The 21,582-nt window shown below is 45.2% G+C and overlaps 1 protein-coding gene and 1 long non-coding RNA gene across 7 annotated transcripts; one reads left to right on the forward strand and one right to left on the reverse strand.

The window, feature by feature from the left end:
- Positions 1–116: 116 nt before the first annotated feature.
- On the reverse strand, positions 117–21,553 carry ZFYVE19 (zinc finger FYVE-type containing 19). 6 transcript variants are annotated; one of them, XM_083450741.1, is made up of 12 exons: positions 21,123–21,553; positions 20,016–20,159; positions 18,657–18,778; positions 17,620–17,673; positions 15,358–15,518; positions 13,974–14,119; positions 11,647–11,761; positions 7,706–7,912; positions 5,642–5,721; positions 4,536–4,643; positions 2,531–2,673; positions 117–528 (listed from the first exon to the last, which is right to left on the reverse strand). In XM_083450741.1, exons 2-12 carry the CDS (start codon positions 20,070–20,072, stop codon positions 456–458), a joined length of 1,266 nt encoding a protein of 421 aa, XP_083306867.1. In that variant the 5' UTR covers positions 20,073–20,159; positions 21,123–21,553; the 3' UTR covers positions 117–455. The 6 variants fall into 6 exon arrangements, with proteins under 6 accessions (XP_083306867.1, XP_083306869.1, XP_083306865.1 ...); XM_083450743.1 differs by having other exon boundaries at positions 7,706–7,909; positions 21,436–21,549; XM_083450739.1 differs by having other exon boundaries at positions 21,436–21,549.
- Positions 7,920–20,349, forward strand: LOC310682549. Its single transcript, XR_014513980.1, has 3 exons — positions 7,920–10,315; positions 16,733–16,813; positions 20,167–20,349. It is a non-coding gene; the product is annotated as an uncharacterized lncRNA (long non-coding RNA).
- Positions 21,554–21,582: the final 29 nt, after the last annotated feature.

A 21,582-nucleotide genomic window follows, 5' to 3' on the forward strand; every position in this document is an offset into this window, starting at 1 on the left:
ACTACTGCTTGCATTAAGGACGGTGTAGTTTTAAGAGACCTTGAGACGAGTTCTCAGTTTGTAGAATGCAACAGTGGACATCTACGGGGGGGGGGGGGAGAAAAATCACCACAAACTTCTCTTCATATAATTTATTATCTTTGCAATATTTCCTATGAACATCTCATCCAGGTCAATGGCAAATCTCTGCAAAATAACCCACCTTTTCAAGCATGCCAGTCTTCATTCTCACTGAATTAACAGCTTACTCACATGGCAAACCACCTTCAGCGTACTACAAGCTCCACAGTGGCTGCCTTGATTTTGCCGGGCACAACCATTTGCCCTCCAAGCTTCTCAGAGCTGCCTTTCAGAGTCTGCCAGCTTTTGCTGAAATAGCAAACCGTTATGGACATCTTCTCTTTTATCCCCTCCCATTTCACCTTCCTCCCCTTTTCTTCTCGCGCTCCATAGGCTCATTTTTGCTTTCGAGGACGACAATAGCTAGACGTTCGGTGCTCCCTCCGATCAAATTCATCATGGCTTTCCCTGAAAACCAAAACAGGAAGTGCAGGCAGTGTTTACTAAGAGTCTACTGTCATGCTAACTAGAATATCCTGCAGAAGTGATGGCGACTCTCACTCATTCATGGAGGTAAGAGGAGATCACAAGCCCTCCAGTGATCTGAGGCACAAGGTTTTGCAGGCATAGTCAAAAGTCTATGAATTACTAGTATGAAAATTTAGGTTACTAAGCATGGCTGACAAACAGGAGGCCTCCAGCTGTTCCTTCAGATCCAACTCTGAAACTGCACTACAGGGGTGGGGGTGCATCCTCTGCAGGATTGTGAGCCGCAGAGAAGGGCCCAATCCACTAACAGGATCGTCTTGCACAAGCTCAATGGAAGGAACCAGAACTATGTGAGTACACATCACGGTCATCACCTGCAAATAAATTACTCTGTTTTATGTATGTGCTCACACACTGTGGAGTGTTTTAAGCTTTGGCACCATAGTCTGAATGACATATTTCTCCCTTCCTGCCCTACAAGAAGAGAACTGCAGAGAGCCAGTGGGGTATTTAATAAGCCAAGTGATGGACTTGAACTTTGGGACAAACTACATGTTCACTTAGGTACGCAGCATAGAGCTACTTAAGTAAAGGTAAAGGTACCCCTGCCCGTACGGGCCAGTCGTGTCCGACTCTAGGGTTGTGCGCCCATCTCACTTAAGAGGCCGGAGGCCAGCGCTGTCCGGAGAAACTTCCGGGTCACGTGGCCAGCGTGACGAAGCTGCTCTGCCAAGCCAGCACCAGCGCAGCACACGGAAACGCCGTTTACCTTCCCGCTATAAAGCGGTACCTATTTATCTACTTGCACTTAATTGTGCTTTCGAGCTGCTAGGTGGGCAGGAGCTGGGACCGAAGACGGGAGCTCACCCCGCCGCGGGGATTTGAACCGCCGACCATACGATCGGCAGGTCCTAGGCACTGAGGTTTTACCCACAGCGCCACCCGCGTCCCTATAGAGCTACTTATTTCCCCTTAAATAATTGGAGGCATGAGAGTTCCTGGTTCTTAATGTAAATACAGCTCATAGAGAGGGGAAGCTTCTCTCTTCTCTCTCCCACTTTGATTGGAATGGAGATTCCTTCCCTTCCCCAAATGCAGCTAGAAAAATAAGTTCCCACTGGTACCAATGAGGATTTTTTATCTAAGGCTCTCAGCAGCACAGAGGGCCTGATCTCCATTCCAGCTGTGGGATGTGAATATGAAGAGAGAACCTCTCCTCCTCAGGCTCTGCCTTTGCAGTAAGAACCAGGCTTCCCCCAAGCCTGTAACTATTTAAGAAAAGGCAATATACACAAACTCATGCGACCACTTTAGACAGCCATGGCTCCCCACTCAAAGAAATCCTGTAGTGCTGAGAGTTGTTAGGAGACCCCTGCTTCCCTCATGGAGCTACGGTTCCAAGTGGTTTACCCATCAACCCCTCTTCCCAAGGAACTGTAGGAATTATATCTCTGTGAGGGAACAGCGGGGTCTCCTAACAACTCTCAGCACCCTTCGCAAACTACAGCTTCTCTGGGGTAAGCCATGTTTAAAGTGGCAACATAGTGTTTTAAATAGACAGTGTGAATGTGGTCATGGTCTGGGCCTGAGAAAAGCTGCCTTTAGGCCCGACACCAGTTGTGTGGTCCTTGCAGGAGGCACTGCTGCTGAGGTGAGCGGAGCGTTTTCCACCAATTTCCCTCTCCAAAAACAGCCCTCAACTCCTGTCCCACATGATTCCTCCACCCATTTTAGGGAAAGCAGGAAGTTGCAGCAGGATAGAGGAAGTGGGATAGTCCCCTCCCCTTAGGGTCCAAGTCATGGGGATTGGACGTTCAGTGCTAACCACTTTCTGCCTTGCAGCTCAGGAGCTTTGTTTCAGCCTTTCTGGCACACAGTTCTTCCTGCACACTCTAGAAAAACATGCAGCACACGACCACGCTACACAAGCTGCATGGAATGCTGGGATTTCCACCCTCCGCCCCGAGGTTCTTGCCATTACCGGAAGCATCGCTGGCAGTAGAGGTCGTCATCACAAGCGTGGCAGCGTAGGACAGCATCCTCGTTGCAGATGCAGCACCAGGGCAGCTCTTCCTCATCGCTGTCCGGTAAGACGAGAGGTTTAGCAACCGCTGGAGCTTTTCCCTAAAGGGAAAGGGTAATATGCATAGATGTTGCAACAGAAACTCCAAGAGTACCTTCTGGTGTGAATGGGGAGCTGCGTGACATTGCCTTCACTGTTTGCATTCTGCAAAATTCCTCCCACTACAACTTTGCACCAATTAAAAACCCAAACCCACTTATCTAAATCAGTGCAATATTTCTACATATATCATGTAATGTTCTCATTTCAATTTTTTTTAATTCCAGTTTTTAAAAATTAAAAACAAACACACGCCTTGCCTATGCATTATTTGTTTTTGGGGAGGTCAGGAAGCCACATGAGTGTAAGAGGAAAGATGTGATTGGCAGTCAGAGCACATAGAAGGGATGCTGTAGTTGTTTCCTGGACCGCAGATCCCACACTCAGCCATGGGTTGGACTGCATGACCACCAAGGTCCCACCTAAGACTGGAGTCCAGCAGGTAAGAAACTGAACTAGATAGGGCGCAGGACTCTGTTTCCTGAAGATCACAGCATTTTAAATATATGCTATGCACACATCTACATATACAGTGGTCCCTCGGGTTACAAACGCTTTGGGTTACAAATGCTTCAGGTTACAGACTCCGCAAACCTGGAGTTAGTACCTCAGGTTAAGAACTTTACCTCAGGATGAGAACAGAAATCATGCACCGGCAGCGCAGTGGCAGCGGGAGGCCCCATTAGCTAAAGTGGTACCTCAGGTTAAGAACGGTTTCAGGTTAAGAACAGAGCTCCGGAACGAATTAAGTTCTTAACCAGAGGTACTACTGTATACACATTCTTTTTTTTTGAAGATTTGAGATAACCACTGTGTTATTAATATGAACCATCAATTTCCTGCTTCAGGCCTCATCTTACCTGAGACAGTTCTTCTTTCATTCTAGGCCTACATTCCCTCCTCCTCACCACCATGTACAATACGATGCTCATGGTGTTACCCCATGTTACAGGGCTGTTTTAAGGAATATACTGGGAATATACATGAAACGTTTGAGACACCTGAAATGTCTGCATAAATGTGAAGTATTAAAATCTTACAGCCACAAGGACCAGAAACTCAAAAAATAGAATAAAACTGAGCTGCTACGAACTCTGCTGCAGGCCCCAGAATACACTTCTAACCCTGCGCAATATTGGACACCTGAAGACAATGCAGAACAGCCCAAGCAATAAAGGAACGACTGCTTTTGCTTGGTACAGGAAGGACGCATCTGAAGCGATGAGGCCTTGACGTGAGTTTTGTAAAGTCACAGAGGAAGCATGTGGAAGAACTGTTTGTTATTTCCCACATCAGCACCAGTCATGCTTGATTGTTATTTACTTTAAAGTGCACACACAACTTTGGGCATCTCTTCTTGCTCACACAGACATCAAAACCTATTGTTCTAGAAGAGGACACCTATCAATTTTGCCTACAGCTGGAGGGCTTTGAATTGTTTGCCATAACACAGAACTAGGACACAGAATGTGGCTCAGAATTAGCTGGCCTTCGAGGAGTCATTTTGTCTTTTGCTTCTCAGCTTAACCATTAGGCCCATGGGCATTTTGTTGTTGTTTCTGTTTAGGTGCTATTTAGCACGATGGGATGACACCTAAACTAAAAAGGGCCTTGCTGGGATCAGCCTGACACTGCACTGAGCACAGCAAAGTCAGAGAATGCCACACATATAGGCAGTGCTTTTTTCTGGGGGTACGCATACCCCTAAACATTTTGTGAATCTTTGTACTTTTGCCCATTTACTGTATTTATTTTTCCTGATTTGAGCTATAAAACACTGATTTTCTTGTGTCAAAATGAGAGTACCCCCAAACATTTTTTTAGGGAAAAAAGCACTGAATATAGGATTGAATTGGCTGCTTACTTGCTCGGGTTTCCTGGCTGGTTTCTGTTGGGCTGTCGCTGGTTGGGTGGATCGATCTGGAGAAATATTGAAGCCGCTTGCTTCATCCAGAGCCGCCTCCTCAGTAAGCTGAAGGCAGAAACAACAGCAGTTGAAACAAAAGACTTTTCTTCACACAAACCTTCCTCTCAGAAGCGTCTTTCTTCTACTACTTCCTTAATCTTTGCTTTAGTAAACAAACATGCAGCCACCAGATTAACTATTGGACAGGAAAGAAAGCAGCTTTACAAAGGGCATTTATGACCAAAAATACTATTACTAGTCATCAAATACTCAAGAGAGCACCTGGGTTAAAATTCCTACTCAGCTAATTAATATCTCTAACCTACCTCACAGGTTGTTGTGGGTAGCTCCTCTGGCTAGAAATTATGTAACAAAATCAATAATATGGATGCTCTTCCCTTCAGACATTTGCATGGCTTGTCTTTCTGCCTCTCAAAACCCTTTTCAAAAGTCTCAAACATGACAGCTTTGATTTTTATTATTTTTCTTACATCTATCTTCGTTTCATCATTCTTTCATTGCTTCCACTGAATAGCAAAAATTTGTTCATCTTACTACATACTTCCTATTCCCCTCCCCTTGTTTCTCTGATATTGTGAGCCTGCAGGAAGAGCCCACTGATTACAGAATGCTTTACTTTTGAGTAAACATGCATCCAATTGCTGAACGGCTGCCATTGTGAGTTTTAGATGGTATTGGTTTTTATGATGCTGTAAGCTGACTTGGATGGGCTATTTACAGATAAATAAAATTGCACTACACAACTCCTACACTTAATTGACTACAGTGGCTGTTGTATACATATTTTAATGGGAGTAAGTTTCATTTTAACTCTAAGCTGACATGCACAGGAACTGCATTACACAATTTCTTTAATTGAGTGAAAGCTCTACATAGTACTCTACAAGGCTTATGGACTAATTTGGGAAAACCATTAGGAGCACACTCTGAGGATGGATTTACAACAAAGATAAGAGGTTGGGCATAGCAGAAATCTTGTCTTTGCAGCAAGACAAAAGCAAGAGGTTTAACAAATGCAAAACTTAATTCCAATTACTATGGACCTGTTTCAAAACTCTCTGAATGGCTTCTTCTTCTTCTATTTCTTCGTCACTATTGGGGAATCTGTAGTCATCCAAAGTCACTGCAAGAGAAAGAAGAGGAAACTGAGGAGCTAAAGATGCAATTCATCAAGACGGCCCATCATCATCTTATGTTTCTTGCCCTCCTTTGCAGATTTGCCCTCCCTATGGGAAGATAGGTTTTTATTTTGGTTCGCATTCTTTAGCGTATTTCTGATCCCTGTAAAGCTGGAGAGAGAATAAAGGACCACCTAATAGCATGTACCACTAATACACCCCAGACGCATGTATTCTTAGAAGACTAAAGGCTGTTCCCTGGTCACTTCCATTCCATCATCAGATGCATTTGGGCTCAAGGAAGCTAGCAATCCACCCTCTTCCTAATGTGGCCTTGTTTCCCTAGCAGCCAATCCTTCCTTCTTGTTCAGCCCAGGTTCTCTAGGCTGATCACTCTTTATGGTAGAGTCCCAGGAGGAACATGTTACTTCTGGTTCCAGTCAGTAGGATTTCTAAAGACATCCAGGATCCTCCTTCTCCCATCATCAGTGTAGGCAAGGCTAACTCTAGCTGTGGCAAATGGAGCTGCTAATGGATGAGAGGTCACTTTGACAGCAGCTTTGTTTGCAGAATTAGCAGCGGATACTTTTTAGGTAGAAAAGTTCCACACACTCACTCTTGCATATCAAGGTAATATCAAAGGCAAAAGATTAGGCCAAGGTATTGCCTTTCCTTCAGTTAGATGGGAACCCTAGCAGTCAATGTGAGAATGCAGTTATTGATTACAGAGGGAGCATGAAGCTGACCCAGTTGCACAGGCTGCAATATTTTCTAACACTTGGGATTACTTGAAGGAATAGTGTGTATATTTTATTTTATTTTATTTTAATAATGCTCTGCAAAGGTATTTCTCTGTTTGATACACATTTGGACACCTCTTAAAGTATCATAAATCACATTTTGAATGGGGGTTCCTGAGATCAAGGAGCAGGTTTTTAATCTATGGTTCGGGGAAAATGGAAGACCAAACCTTTCAAAGTGGCACTGATATTTTTGTTCCTTCAAATTCCTGAGCAACGCTAGGCACCCAGGGGTGAGGAAATATGAGAGAAGACCAGGCCCCTGGCAAATGCCCAAGGCTAAGTACTGAATTTTTCTACAGGCCTGTCTATGTGCAAATCGGGCTTTGTTTAAACAGTTTCGCTTGTGAAGGAAACGAAGGGTTTTTGTTACAAGTTAGCTCCGAGCTATCCACCGATACCAATTACTTGTTCCTTAAAAAACCAGAATCCCAGCACCAGGAAACAGTAATTTTTTCCAGCAATTGTTTCTCAGGCCCATTCCCACCAGCAAACAAAGAAAATGTAAGAACTTAAGAAGGGTCTGCTGGATCAGGCCAGTGGTTCATCTAGTCCCACATCCTGTTCTTACAGTGGCCAACCAAATACAGTCAAACCTCAGTTCTTGAACAGCTCCGTTTTCGAATGTTTTGGCTCCTGAATGCCGAAAACCTAGAAGTAAATGCTCCGGTTTTCAAACATTTTTCAGAAATTGAACGTCCAACATGGCTTCCACTTGAGTGCAAGAAGCTCTTGCAACCAATCAGAAGCTGCGCCTCGGTTGTCAAACGTTTCTGAAGTCAAACAGTCTTTTGGAACGGATTACGTTTGACAACTGACGTTTGACTGTATTCCACGGAGAACCCTTCAGAAGAGTTTGGATTTGATATCCCACCTTTCACTCCCTTTAAGGAGTCTCAAAGCGGCTAACATTCTCCTTTCCCTTCCTCCCCCACAACAAACACTCTGTGAGGTGAGTGAGGCTGAGAGACTTCAGAGAAGTGTGACTGGCCCAAGGTCACCCAGCAGCTGCATGTGGAGGAGCGGAGACGCAAATCCGGTTCCCCAGATTACGAGACTACCGCTCTTAACCACTACACCACACTGGCTCCCAAGAGCACTGGCACACTCTCCTGCTGTTGAGAACGACTCCTCTTAAGGAAATAGAGTGGCTGTTTTTCTGCTTACTTTAATATCCCATGTTACACACCTTTCTCAGGATCTTGGCCTTTTAGTGCGGCCAATCGCTTGGCTACTTCTAGAATCTTCTCCTGCCTGGTGTTGTCTTCCCTCAGCTCAGTCGCCGCCGATGCCAGCAATCTATTCTTCTCCTCCTCCAACTGTTTGGGATCCATATCACCAATGCCGCCAATGCTGTCGGCTCGATTTAAGTCATTTAAAGTTTGGGTCCTAACTTCTGGAAAAGCAGAGACTTAGGGTTAATTCAGAAATATATGACCATTGCACGATGACTGCAACCTTAAATGATGCATGCAGCACAAACCTCACAGACCAAATGCGGCAGATGGAACATTTATTATTTGGCTCCCACATCACCATAAACACAATACTATCTCAGTCTGCAATGTCTATCACCCCATGAAAAGGATTGTGATTACTGCAAGAACAAATAAGAACCAGCACCCAGCAAATAAAACACATCCAATTGGTAAAGACAAAGGTAAAGGACCCCTGGACTGTTAAGTCCAGTCAAAGGTGACTATGGGGTTGCGGCACTCATCTCGCTTTCAGGCTGAGGGAGCCAGCATTTGTCCACAGACGGCTTTCCGGGTCATGTGGCCAGCATGACTAAACTGCTTCTGGTGCAATGGAACACCGTGATGGAAACCAGAGTGCACGGAAACACCATTTATCTTCCTGCTGCAGCAGTACCTATTTATCTACTTGCACTGGTGTGCTTTCGAACTGCTAGGTTGGTAGGAGCTGGGGCAGAGCAATGGGAGCTCACTCCATCGCGGGGATTCAAACCACTGACATTCTGACTGGCAAGCCCAAGAGGCTCAGTGGTTTAGACCACAGCGCCACCCATGTTCCTCCATCCAATCGGCAGCAGCCAGTGAGGCTGCATTCCCAGTGTCAAGCACCACTGATAGCTACCAAGCTGGGGGATGGGGAGGCGCAAGGCAGCAGGGAGTTGGGTGTGATGCAGGCAAAGCGCTGGAGCCAACGTGACACTCCTGCTGCTGTGCCTACCCTGCGGCAAGCTCTCTGCTGCCTTGCCTCCCCTCTCAGTAGCCACTCGCAATGTGCGGCATCAAGGAGCCAGGTCAGCAATATAGGATTGTCCCACTGGGCACTGCTGCATCAATCCCAATAAAATAACTAACCAATAAATCACTAAAGCTAGAAGGGTATTGAAGATTCAACAACCCCATGCAATTCTGTTTAAGACAACATGACGGAAAACAATTAAAGCCTTTGGTGCCTTTTTGAAGGCCTGATATGATGGGGCTGATCTTCCTGGAAATGCAGCTAAAGTTCAAGACGCTTGGAGACATAACACTGAAGGATATATTTTCATGCCAGTAGTGTGTGGTGTTCAAAGCGAATTTTCATGGTAAGTTTCCGTGCCCAGGAAAACTGTGGCCTGATGCAGCGGAAGAGTTTGGCTAGTTTGCAGCAGGACCCAGCTGTGGATAGTGCGGTTGGCTGGCACCTGCGACATCAAAAAAGCTCTGCTCCCTCCCAGAATAGTTTTGCACTAATTTTTCAAAATGCTTTCTTTAAAAAACAGTGATTAATTAGTAACACTGGTCGATCTTGACTTGGGTTACGTTCTGGGGGTTCATGTGCAAAGGCCAAATCGTGCAAAGTCAAAACAACCGCTGGAACTCCCCCAGCTGTTTGAGATCTTGCAAAGCCCTACAAGATCTCATGAGAGCCTCTAAAGCCTGAAAAGCAAGGATCTTCCATCCCCTTTCTATTTATTCGTACGTTTGCAATTGCTAAGTAAAGTAAGCGTAAATTTACACGCGGCACTTCTAAAAAATAATAACAAACAAAAAAAACCCATAAAAGAGGAAAAGCCCTCCTGAAGCACAAAGAGAGGGTGGGGTGAGGCTGGAAGATGATGCAGATTTTGAATTTCTGGTATGTGAATCTGCTCTGCAAATTGCCCGGCCAGGTTCACACCGCAGGGCGTGAATAATTATTCTCCCCACCTAGTGGAAATTAACAGCAAATAACCCGCTACCATTTCTCTTCAAATGTTAGGTTTGCCTTCAGCCTAGAGAGTTCTGCTCTCAGGGAACCTCCCAAGGCCCAAATGCCAGCAGAGGGTTGGGCCAGAGGCAGACATGGGCGGAACAATCAATGTGACTTTCACCTTTGCGCAGCAGGTACATTCTAGCCCCACAAAAACCAGAGGTTTCTGCACCTCCCACCTACTCTCCCTTCCAGGCAAGTAGAAGACATCATCACAGTTTAAGGACTGGGGAAAACAACAACACTAAAGAACAGGAGCAGGCAGCATGGAGCCCTCTGGACAGTAGTGTCACTGATGCTTTCTGGGTCGGTCTGGGGGTTGAGCAGGCTGACATCACAGTTGTGTGGATGCACCAGAGGAGTCAAGTCTGCATTCCCACTAGTGTGTGCCTGCTAGAACCCTATCCCTGCTGCCACCATTCTGCAGAGGACACTGGTGAGACAGCTCCATAGCACCGACCTAACATGCTGGCCCTTCCTGCTCCATGAGAGTCCTGGGGGCCAGATAGAGAAGGGTGGAGGGCCACATTCAGCCCCTGGGATTGAGGGTCCCCACACCTGCTATATACATAGGAGGAGGGGAGTCAAATTTCTGGTGGGTATGATAAAAAGTAAGACTTCCCTGTATACTTTCAATTTTTTTGGGGGGGGGGGTGCATCTTTGCAGGAGTTATTTATGAAAGAGAGGTTTGATGCTATTGATTGTGATATCCTCCAGGATTTCCTCTGAGGGTTAGAGGCGCACTTCTGCAGTGGTTCTGTATCTATCAATTTCGGAAAGCAACCTTGGTCCCCTAACAGTTATGCTGCTAGGGCACTATTTTCTCCCCAATCCTATTTAATGCCTAAATGAAGCATTGGGAGTAGTCATTAGGACATCTGCAACACAATGCTTTCAGTATGCTGAAGACACTCAGCTTTCTTGCTCTATAACATCTGAATCAGGAGCGGTCTCTTCCAGAGGCATACTTAAGTTCTGTTTTATTATTGTCCACTGATCATCTCCTGGTCTTGTACTGAAATTTTTAACTATTATCGCTACTGCATATTTTATGTTTATTTTTTGTTTTCTGTACCCCACTCTTGATATTTTATAATGAGTAGCTTATAAATTTTTTTGAAATAAATACAGTGGAACCTTGGTTCCCGAACGACTTGGTTTCCGAACAAATCGGCTCCCGAACACCATGACCCCAGAAGTAAGTGTTCCGATTTGCAAACGTTTTTCGGAAGCTGAACATCCAATGCAGCTTCTGCTTAAGTGCAGGAAGCTCCTGCAGCCAATCGGAAGCCGTGCCTTGGTTTTCGAACGGTTTCGGGAGTTGAACTGACTCCCGGAATGGATTAAGTTTGAGAACCAAGGTACCACTGTAAAATGAATAAAAACATGTCAGCCAAAGAATGACAATGTGCACCATGACTCTGATCAAAGTACTCATACTGCTCTCGAACTGTAACTAAAGAGATCATAGCAAACAAAGATGTATACAGTGGTACCTCGGGTTAAGTACTTAATTCGTTCCGGAGGTCCGTTCTTAACCTGAAACTGTTCTTAACCTGAAGCACCACTTTAGCTAATGGGGCCTCCTGCTGCTGCCGTGCCGCTGCTGCACGATTTCTGTTCTCATCCTGAAGCAAAGTTCTTAACCCGAGGTACTATTTCTGGGTTAGCGGAGTCTGTAACCTGAAGCGTATGTAACCCGAGGTACCACTGTATATACCGTACATTATTTAACCGGGACCTGCAGCAAGGAGTAAATGTTGGGTGATGTGCTTGAGCGAGTGATTATACTGTAACGGATATACTGATCTATAGCAGTGGTGCCCTTTGAGGTCTTGAGGTGTATCTGCTTGTTCCTCCATTTTAAATCAACTTGGGGGGGGGGGGGGGAGAGAGACTGAGCAAATTTAAAACAAGACAAGGACCTTGTGGCGTAACTCCTGAGCCACCGCTCTCATCGATGGCAACTTCCTCAGACATCTGCTTCAGCAGGTCATCTGACTGCTCCGTTTGCGTCCTGGCATTAGGGGCCTCGTGTACCTAACAAGAGAAAGGAAAACAGAAAGGGATTGCACAAGTTACATCGGAATCCCCAAACCTTCAAGTTCACTGACCACTGGATGAGTTCAGAAAGTTGCCATCGACCTCTACCCGAATTCTTAGGAAATAAAGAGGTGGCCTTGGGAAGCGGCTAAGCAGAGCCCTGAAGAAAAGTGAGGTTTTTTAAAAGACTCACTGAATTTTCCCAAAGGCAGCTTGCTTTTATATATTTGGTTGAGGAGTGTTATCATTAGTCTTTTAACACTGTAAAAAATAATATTTTACAAGTGAAACTTTGCACTTACATACATATATTTTTTTTTTTGCAAAAGAACAGAAGAGCATGGTCTGAGAATCCTGTTGCATTGCGGAATCATGTTGTTAAATACAGAGGTTCCTCAATGGCAAGGGCATTCATTGGCTCTCTGAACATGCCCTTGCTCAATAAAAGGTAAAGGTACCCCTGCCCATACGGGCCAGTCTTGACAGACTCTAGGGTTGTGCGCCCATCTCACTCAAGAGCCAGGGGCCAGCGCTGTCCGCAGACACTTCCGGGTCACGTGGCCAGTGTGACATCGCTGCTCTGGCGAGCCAGCGCAGCACACGGAACGCCGTTTACCTTCCCGCTAGTAAGCGGTCCCTATTTATCTACTTGCACCCAGGGGTGCTTTCGAACTGCTAGGTTGGCAGGCGCTGGGACCGAGCGTCGGGAGCGCACCCCGCCGCAGGGATTCAAACCACCGACCTTTCGATCGGCAAGCCCTAGGCGCTGAGGCTTTTACCCACAGCGCCACCCGCGTCCCACGCCCTTGCTCAATAGTTTGTAATTACATTTATTTTTCACATTGTACCTTATAAATTCCTTTTCCACCCCAAGCCCTTTTGGACCCCCAGATCTTTATTCACCCCTGCACAGTCCCATCAGCCCCAGAGGGTCAATGCTGACCACTCTGAGAAAACCTAAGTTATACAATCAATGGAAGGAGCCCAGAGGTTCAAAACTAAAAGAAAGAACAAGGGGCCCAGCCACAAGAACTTCCCAAATGTCTCAAGGGGCCCAGGGACATTTCTATTCTTTCACACCAACCTAATACACCCAATCTTATTTTCAGGGGGCCAGACAACAGATATAGCCTGTCTGAGGCAAACAGCCTCGGACAGCGATAGCATAGTGAAAACCAACACCTGCTCTCCCTCAGCCTTCGAACACAGCTGAGAACTTGAAACACTAGTAGGTACCAGAATGTCTCTGGTGGATTCTGTACTTCATAAAACTTCAAAACCCTATTAGTAAGAGAATGATAATAGGTAAAAAGGTATAGGGCCCCTGGACAGTTAAGTCCAGTCAAAGGCGACTATGGGGTTGCGGTGCTCATCTCGCTTTCAGGCCGAGGGAGCTGGTGTTTGTCCACAGACAGCTTTCCAGGCCATGTGGCCAGCATGAGTAAACCACTTCTGGTGCAATGGAAAACTGTGACAGAAACCAGAGTGCACAGAAACGCTGTTTACCTTCCCGCCGCAGTGGTACCTATTTATCTACTTGCACTGGCGTGCTTTCAAACTGCTAGATTGGTAGGAGCTGGGACAGAGCAATGGGAGCTCACCCCGTTGTACGGATTCGAACTGCCAACCAAGAGGCTCAGTGGTTTAGACCAGTAGCCTCGGCCAAATTAATTTCTCCACATAGCCTATCTCACAGTTATGTGTTAGACCACAGCACCACCCATGTCCCATGACAATATTCATGTGGCAGCTAGAAACAGAATCTGGAAAAGAGCGGAACCTGTGGCCCTCCAGATATTGTTGGACTACAATTCCCAGCATCCCTATTCACTACCATGCTGGCTTGGGCTGATGGAAACTAGAGGTCAATAACATCTTGAGGGCCATCAGTTCCTTATCCCTTGGAAATTATATATAGTGGTACCTTGGTTTACGAACTTAATCCATCCTGGGAGTCCGTTCTTAAACCAAAGCGTTCTTAAACCAAGGCATGCTTTCCCATAGCACCGGGGAACTCAATTTACAAATGGAACACAACCAACAGGAAGCGGAACATGTTCTGTTTCCAAGGCAAAGTTCACAAACCAAAACACCTACTTCCGGGTTTGCAGTGTTCTTAAACCAAGTTGTTCATAAACTAAGCTGTTCTTAAACCAAGGGACCACTGTGTACATATATATATAGAGAGAGAGAGAGAGAGAAAGCTTACTGGTTTTGGAGCTGGAGAGGGGAGGGTTCTGCCCTGCAAGGCTGCCAGCCGGTTTTCCATCTCCTGGGCTGATGGAATGGGTCTTGCAGGGTCATCTTTCAGTGCTGCCAGCCTAGACTCTATCTCAGCCTGAGATGGAATGGACTCTGTTCAATTAAAAACAATCTTGTTTTACTGAGAGCCCAAGAGGCTTTTGTAACTTTCGTGCCTTGCATTAAAACAGATAGGCAAGTATTTCCCACCTCCACCCCCACTCCAGCCATCATATTGACTAGACCCAGAGGATACTGAGACCCACCTGTGATACTGGAACAAAACATTTCCCTTCTCCACCCCCACCGCATCATTCCCAAACCTGTGCGCATTCAGTGCCCTGCAAACCCCAAATCCTGCTGTTTGAATAAAGCTTAAGTAACAGACAACAATTGATGCACTGTGTGCTATCTCTGCAGGCAGGACAAAGAGCTATTCAGGACACAGAAACTCCACCTGCTGACCACTGGAGGGCCTTCCCATTCAGTCTGAGGTTTCCATGAGACATTGTTCATATCTCAAGCAATGCTGTTTCAGAGACCTCAATCGCCAGAAACTAAACAATGAATAGACGTTCCTTTCAACCGCCCACAAGAATATTTATAATGCCTACCAAATGTCAGATGCTTGCCTTGTGTAGCAATCCCAGGGACACACTAATTATACATAGCCCTGCCTAAGTATCACACAGATGCAAGCTGAATTCAGACCATTGTCTGGTGCCTTCCCTTCAGTACCTTCAATTGGAAGGTATCTAAAGCAGCTTCCAGCAGCAGCGCAACGGCCTGCAAAAGGAAGCGTCAAAGATGTATATGCTACAGAGGTCATCAACCCAGAGCATATAGCAATATATCAACTGTGCAGTTCCATAAGTATTGCCTGAAAAGTAAGTTCTGTTTTTGCTCAAGACAAACCATGAGCTGTAAACCTAGAGCAAACCTAGGTTACAGCTCAGGTTACAGCTTGTCCAAAGGAAAACAAATCACAAGGCCAGGCTTGTACAACAAACTGTGGCTTAGTTTGCAGCACTGCAGGAGGATCGGAGGAAGAGCAAAGTGGCTACAATCTCCTCTCCAGGAACCAGTGTGTGTTCACACTAAGCCATGGTTTAGCGTAGCATTATGTGCAAACTGGATCAGTGTGTGGCAGATCTATTGTGCAAATAAACAGTGAAGGTAACCTTGCCATCGTTGGTTTTTTCCACACTGCTGCAAGCACATGTTGCCTTAAAGCTAAGGACAAGCCTTCCCCTCCATTTGCAAGGCTGGGAATTCATTTTTTAAGTTCTGTTTTAAGCAGGCTTTCCAGGGGTGATAAGAGCGAATCACTCCAAAAATAGTACGCAGCTTACTGGGTTTTGTTTCCTTCTTGAGCCTCTCCAGTCTCTCTGCTAGAGCTCGATCCTCTTTTGATAGACCTTGATATCTGGAGCCTGCTTGGCTTTGGGACTTCAACAAACCCTTCTGGAGTCCCTGCGGCCAGTTCTGCTTGGCTTCAAGGGCTGCTACACGCCTGAAGAAAGAGCAACCAGGAGGACTTACAGCAGGGTTTGGGGTTTTTTTAAAGGGGAAATAATAATTTTAAAATCATATTCCTTGTGCTTCTCTAGGGGTTTGTTCACACCCACCCACACCATTTAATCATTGGAGCATCAGCTGACTACTTGCATGCACAAAACTAACACTACAGATGGAATCACCCCACCAAGTAAAACACAGTCCTGTTTCCCAAGCGCATTCACATGTTCAGCCAGAGCCGTGAAATGTTGAGCAATCAAGTGCTGAGCAATCAAGAAGTACATAGGAATGAGTGAATCGGTCCTAAGCAACGGGTAATTTTGGATGAAGGTTATGCAACGACTATGGAAAACTGCCTTCTCTCATCATATGAGTGAAAATCACAGCTACTCCAATAAGAAAGAAGAACTACCATTTCAACAGCAAAGCAGTGCTAGATGAGGTTAAGAAAACAATTTTGACTTCCCACCCTTTACATTAGGGCTTTGAATCCTGACACAAACTAGAGAACGAGAACATTACAGGTGGCTGATTAATACCTAGAGCTAATGGTGGCAGTTCAGAACAAAGACTTGGATCTGTAAAATGAGCAAATGATCTGTAAAATGAGCAAATGTATACACCCTTGTTTGCAACTTACACCAAGGATATGGAATAAAACCAGCTAGATTGTTATTTGCATACCAGATCCAGGTGCTCTTGGGGGAAACTGATTTTCTATATCTATTTCAGTTGGGGTTTAGGCCTGGTTTTGGCACAGAAATTGCTTTGGTCGCCCTGTGTGATGACATCTGTCAGGAGAGAGACAAGGACAGTAGCTCCCTGTTTGTGGAATGCCCTCCCCAGGGAGGTTCGGCTGGCGCCTTCATTATACACCTTTAGGCGCCAGGTGAAAACAATTCTCTTCAAGGCCTTTGGCTGATTAACATCTGATACCCTTTTAAATGTGTTGTGAGAGGGGGTGAGGGGAAGGGAGTTATTAGATTGTTTTTGTCCTTGTTTTTATTACGTATTTGGTGTTTTATATCTTGTATTTTTGTGTGGTGAACGGCCTCGGGACTTGTGGATGAAGGGCGGTATAAACCTTTTAATGATGGTAATAAATTAACATCTGCATGAAACTACTGAATAGGATTATCTGGAGTTTTGCAGTACATTGTCAGCAATATGCTGATGACACACAGGTCTACTTCTCATTCACATCGGCAGGTGTGGCAGTGGAAGAGCTGGACCAATGTCTCGCCTTGGTCACAAACTGGATGAAAGCCAATGAACTGAAGCTCAATCCAGGTAACATTGAGACACTGTTAGTGGGCTATTCCCTAGACTAAATGGATGTGAGGTTGCCTCCTTATTATGGGGTTACGCTTCCTCTGCAGGAGCAGGTACATAGCATGGGGTATTTCTGGATCCACAGCTCCCCCTTCTGGACAGGAATAGCCTAACTTCAGTCATCTATGCTCTGGAAACCTCTAGGTTAGATTACTGCAATGCAGAGGGAGGCCTCTGAAGACGGTTCAAAAACTTCAGCTGGTTGATCACTGGGGAAAGATGGTTTGAGCATATTACACCAATCCTGACCCAACTGCACTGGCTGACAATTTGGGGGCCCAATTCAAAATGCTGTTTTTGACCTATAAAGTCTTAAATGGCTCAGGACCGCAACACCTCAAGGAACGCCATTCCTCACATGAACCAATGTGGACCCTGTGGTCATAATCGTTGGCCCTTCTTCGTGTGCCTCCTTCACTAGATGTCCAGAGGGTAGCAACACAAGAACAGGCCTTTCCTGTGGTGGCTCCTTGCTTGCAAATGCTCTCCCCAGGGAGGCTCGCCTGGCGTCTTCATTACATATATTTAGGGACCAGGCGAAAACATTTCTCTTTAACCAGGTCTTTGCCATCTTTGGCTTTGGCATCCTTTTAAATGCATTTGTGGGATGGGGTTATTGGTTTGTTTTTGCTCTCGTTTTTATTATGTATTTTGTGTTCTCACTTTGTCTTTTTATGCTATGAATCATCCTGTGATCTTCAGATGAACAGCAGTATACAAATTTAATAGATAATATATAGATAGATAGATTAGATAGAACTCACTTTTTATAGTTCTCTGGTGGAGACCATTTAGCTGCGTTTGACTGAGGTGAGCCGCTGTAAAGCAAAAGGAGAAATGTCACAATGGCAGAACATAAATCCCTTCTTTTTTCTTTAATTTTTTTAAATTAGGGATTTCAACAAAACATTTTATCAAAAAACATATCATCCTTAATTGCCCCCCCATTCCCCCCCCCCCCCGACTTCCCTCAGCTCCTCTCTCTGGTTTATCAACAAATGTTATTCTAGAACATAAATCCCTTCTTAGTCATGGCAGGACATGCCCTCAGACAGAACCCCATCTTGCTTTGCCTTCAATCCTTGAGAAGTCCTGGGTATAACACCAATCTATTTCACCCTATGCCTCAAAAGCAGCAGGGGAGATGGCAAGGCTGTTTGTTGACCTCTGGCTTGCATATGAAGAATTGCCTGACTGAAGGCACCCCCGCAACAATCTTCCATCAAAGTACACAGAAAACTAGATGCGAAGGAGAAAGGTCCCAGCCTAAACTTCAGCCTGACATGCCAGTTTTCTAACAAGTTCAGCAATTTCACTGAGGAACCTCAGCCCCAGGGACAAAACGTAGCCCTCACTGGCCATGCTCCATTTCCTCCGTGAATGCTTTTGCCTGGATAGAACATGTCCCTCAAATGGAATAATGCTGCTAGCTTGCACAGTTGGAGAGACAGGGAGGGATGTAGAAGTTTCTGATTTTTGCATTACTGGAATGTAGCCTACTGTACAGAGTTAAGAGGCACGTATGTTGCGCCAACTACTTTTGCCTCTGCCCCCTCCCCCTTTGCAGGCATGCAGCCCCTGCCCAGTTACCTATGAGAGAATGCAGCCTTCAGGCTGAAAAACAGCCTGAAAAACTTCCGTCGTTCCTTCCTTGCAGCATCATATAGATTGTTGTGGAGAATGCCCACCTAGCCTGTAGAAGTGCTGGAGTGACAAATCCCTGCAGGAAATGTCCTGTGTTGCCTTCATAAAAGGAAAGCGTGAGAACCCCTCAATCAGAACCACAGCTCTGGTTTCTTACCTTGTTAATTCCCCATGGCATTGCTTGCAGACCTTCTGCTGGGTGTTTCCACAATGGGGGACGACAGCACTGAATCCCAGGCAGCCTGAGCAAAACGCTCGCCCGCATTTCTTGCATCCACACTGAGAGAGGAAGGGAAGAGGAAAAGGAAGGAAGTGCTCTTAACACCCAGCTGCAAATGATTCCAAGAAGTCTGAATGACTCCTTCTTGGAAAGGGTTCACAAAGGGGATGCTTCCACATCAAAACATTATAGCCGCCTTCGACCATTTTCTACCTTTTGAAAGCAAAAGAATTTATGTGAATGCAGAAAGTGTTTGCTAACAGTATTTCAGCACGCCAAACCGGACACATGGTTTAGTGATATTTATTTTAAATGTTTTCCTGATTTTAATGATGGGTTTTTAACTGGTTTGTAAATTTTAGTTTTGCTTTATGACTAAACATTATGCTTTATGACTGAACCTGGGTTGTTGCTTTTGCTTATACTTTTTCTAAATAAATAAATAGCATAACATAAATACTTCCCATAAAACACATTAAATGAACCTTTGTTTACTAAATCTGTACTCAAAGATATCAATCTTAATTTCAGCCATTCCACACATTATGTAGCTGCAGACCTTTGCCACCAAACTCAATGACCAAAAGAGAATCCTGGGTCTCTGGTGAATGTTCTTTTTATACATACAATATTCCAAATGCTTCACCCACACCTTACATTTTTAAGTGCACACTACACAGAACATGCCTACTCATTCAGAAATTTCCCACAGTGATGCTTACTCCCATGTAACTGTACACAGTTTTGCAGATATTGGATATTTGTTTTATTTTATATATTTATATTCCATTTAATGCAAGAATACTCTCTAAGTGGTTTACAAAATATTTTATTATATAAACAATGAAAGTAAAACAATACAAGACTGTATTGAAAAGGTGTATAAAAAGCATAATGTATTAATCAGTCCTAATTCTTACTTTGCAAAGCTAACATAGAAATAACATTTTCACCCCTTCACACCACACCCCAAACTTCTGAGGGTGGAGGAATTAGCAAGAGAGCCCCCTCTGTCTATCTTAGCACCTATACACTTTACAGCTATGCAAAACAGAAAATTGGGACAAAAGAAAGTGATTTGGTTAAGACCTACCTCATCCAGTAAATTAATGACAGGAGACGATTAAACAACTGGCACATCATTAAAATATGTAAAATCTGAGCAAGCGCACCTGTCACAAACGACTGAAAGCCTGATTGAAAGTTCTAGTGGAACATTTTGGAATAATAGTTCCAAGTTCTACTCTTCAAGCTCTCCTTTCTCATGACAAAGACGATTAGTGGAGAAAACCATACCTGTTTCTTGAAGACGGTAAACTTCGATGCACAGCCGTAACATCTGCTATCCATCATGTCAGGTGAGGTGGCACACTCAGTCTTCAAAAATGTACAAATGGAGACACATGATTCTATTCTGTCTGCTACCTCAACTTTCTTCCTCTTTCAGAGAGAGACCAGACAATAAGAGAGACGGTACAGTTATGGAATGTTAGCAATGGACCACTGAAAACATGCCATGCTATGGAACCTGAGGTTCATGCAGTCTGAAGAAAATGTGAGGGATCTGGTCCTTAACAGCAATGGTTGCCAGTGAAATGTTCTTACATCATTAAATCAAAGGAAAGGAAAACAGACACTACACTTCTTATATAAATATCCTTTCTGAGGTGACCATCCTGGTGACCCCTCCAAATTTAAAGGAGAAAATCATTGGGTCTCCTAGAAGGCAGAATTCTAGATTTCAGCACTATCAGTTTCAGATGAAAGCAGTGACCCCAAAGTCTGTGTGTAATGGGTCACCCACCCCATAAGTTCCCATTATTATCATCATCACAGATGGCAAACACAACCATCTACAATGCACCGATTTATGTGGGAAAGGTGGCTGGCAATGTACATTTTTGAAGAGGAGTGACTCATCACTTTCGCAGGCCGCTAGCACATTACCCACCACCTAAAGGTAGCATCCTACAAGCAACCTTTAAAAATAAGAAGAGGTTACACTCTCCTGCCATGCTCCAAGGCTTTTAAAGAGGATCACAGAACAGCTATAGATCCACTTATTTCCGCAATACTGTACTGTATGTACTGTAAATTGCAGATGCGGCTGGGCTGACACATGGACAAGCAAACATCCGGAGAGATTTCCCACCTGGTACTCATCTTGCAACAGCAAAACATTTCAGTCTTTTTTGAAGACCAGGAATGCCAGCCCCCACCTTATTCATGGCACCCACATTTATGTATGTATGTACTGAACAACCCACATATTTCAGGTATCTCTCCTTCCGTCTTCCTCCGCCTTCTCCGCCCCCCCCCCTTCCTCTCACTCCCTCGTTAAAACAAAAAAGGCAAAAAATGGAAAATGGAAACGATGATGGAGAAAGCTGTGGAGCAACCCACCTTAGGCTGACCCGGGGCGTCATCCAGCCGATTCACACGACCCAGCAGTCGAAGGCAAATGCTCTACCAGCGCGGAACTCGACGGCCGTTTTACCATAGAAGAGCAAAACAACAACCCGCCAGGCACACACCTCGGTCCCAAATCTGGAAATCCAACACCCAGCTGCACAACACGACACAGCCTCTGGGCGCCGGGAGGGCGAGGAGGCTGGAAGCGAAGCGAGGCAGAAGCCGCCTCCGCCTCCCCGCCAGACAACCACGAGCAGAACCTCACTAATGGCAACGTCCACTGGCCCGGCTCGGTAATACTCACTATAGTGCAAGAAACGCGCGGTGCGGCGAGAGTCCCACTCCCATCACCCCGGACAGCTCTTCTTCGGCAAGACAGGAAGGGGAAGAACTACATTTCCCAAGAGCCCACGGGGCCTCCCCGCCCCCACTTTCCCTTGCGCGGTGTCTC

Source organism: Podarcis tiliguerta (assembly GCF_965153285.1).
Source record: "Podarcis tiliguerta genome assembly, chromosome: 1".
In the NCBI taxonomy this organism is placed as follows: Eukaryota; Metazoa; Chordata; class Lepidosauria; order Squamata; family Lacertidae; genus Podarcis; species Podarcis tiliguerta.

Coding starts and splice junctions, on each gene's coding strand:
- ZFYVE19 (XM_083450741.1), bottom strand. CDS start 20,072: ATGATGGATAGCAGATGTTACGGCTGTGCATCGAAGTTTACCGTCTTC. Junction 15,519..17,619: donor CCACCAGAGAACTATAAAAA/GTGAGTTCTATC, acceptor CTCTTTCTTCAG/GCGTGTAGCAGCCCTTGAAG. Junction 11,762..13,973: donor CCTCTCCAGCTCCAAAACCA/GTAAGCTTTCTC, acceptor TTCTCTTGTTAG/GTACACGAGGCCCCTAATGC.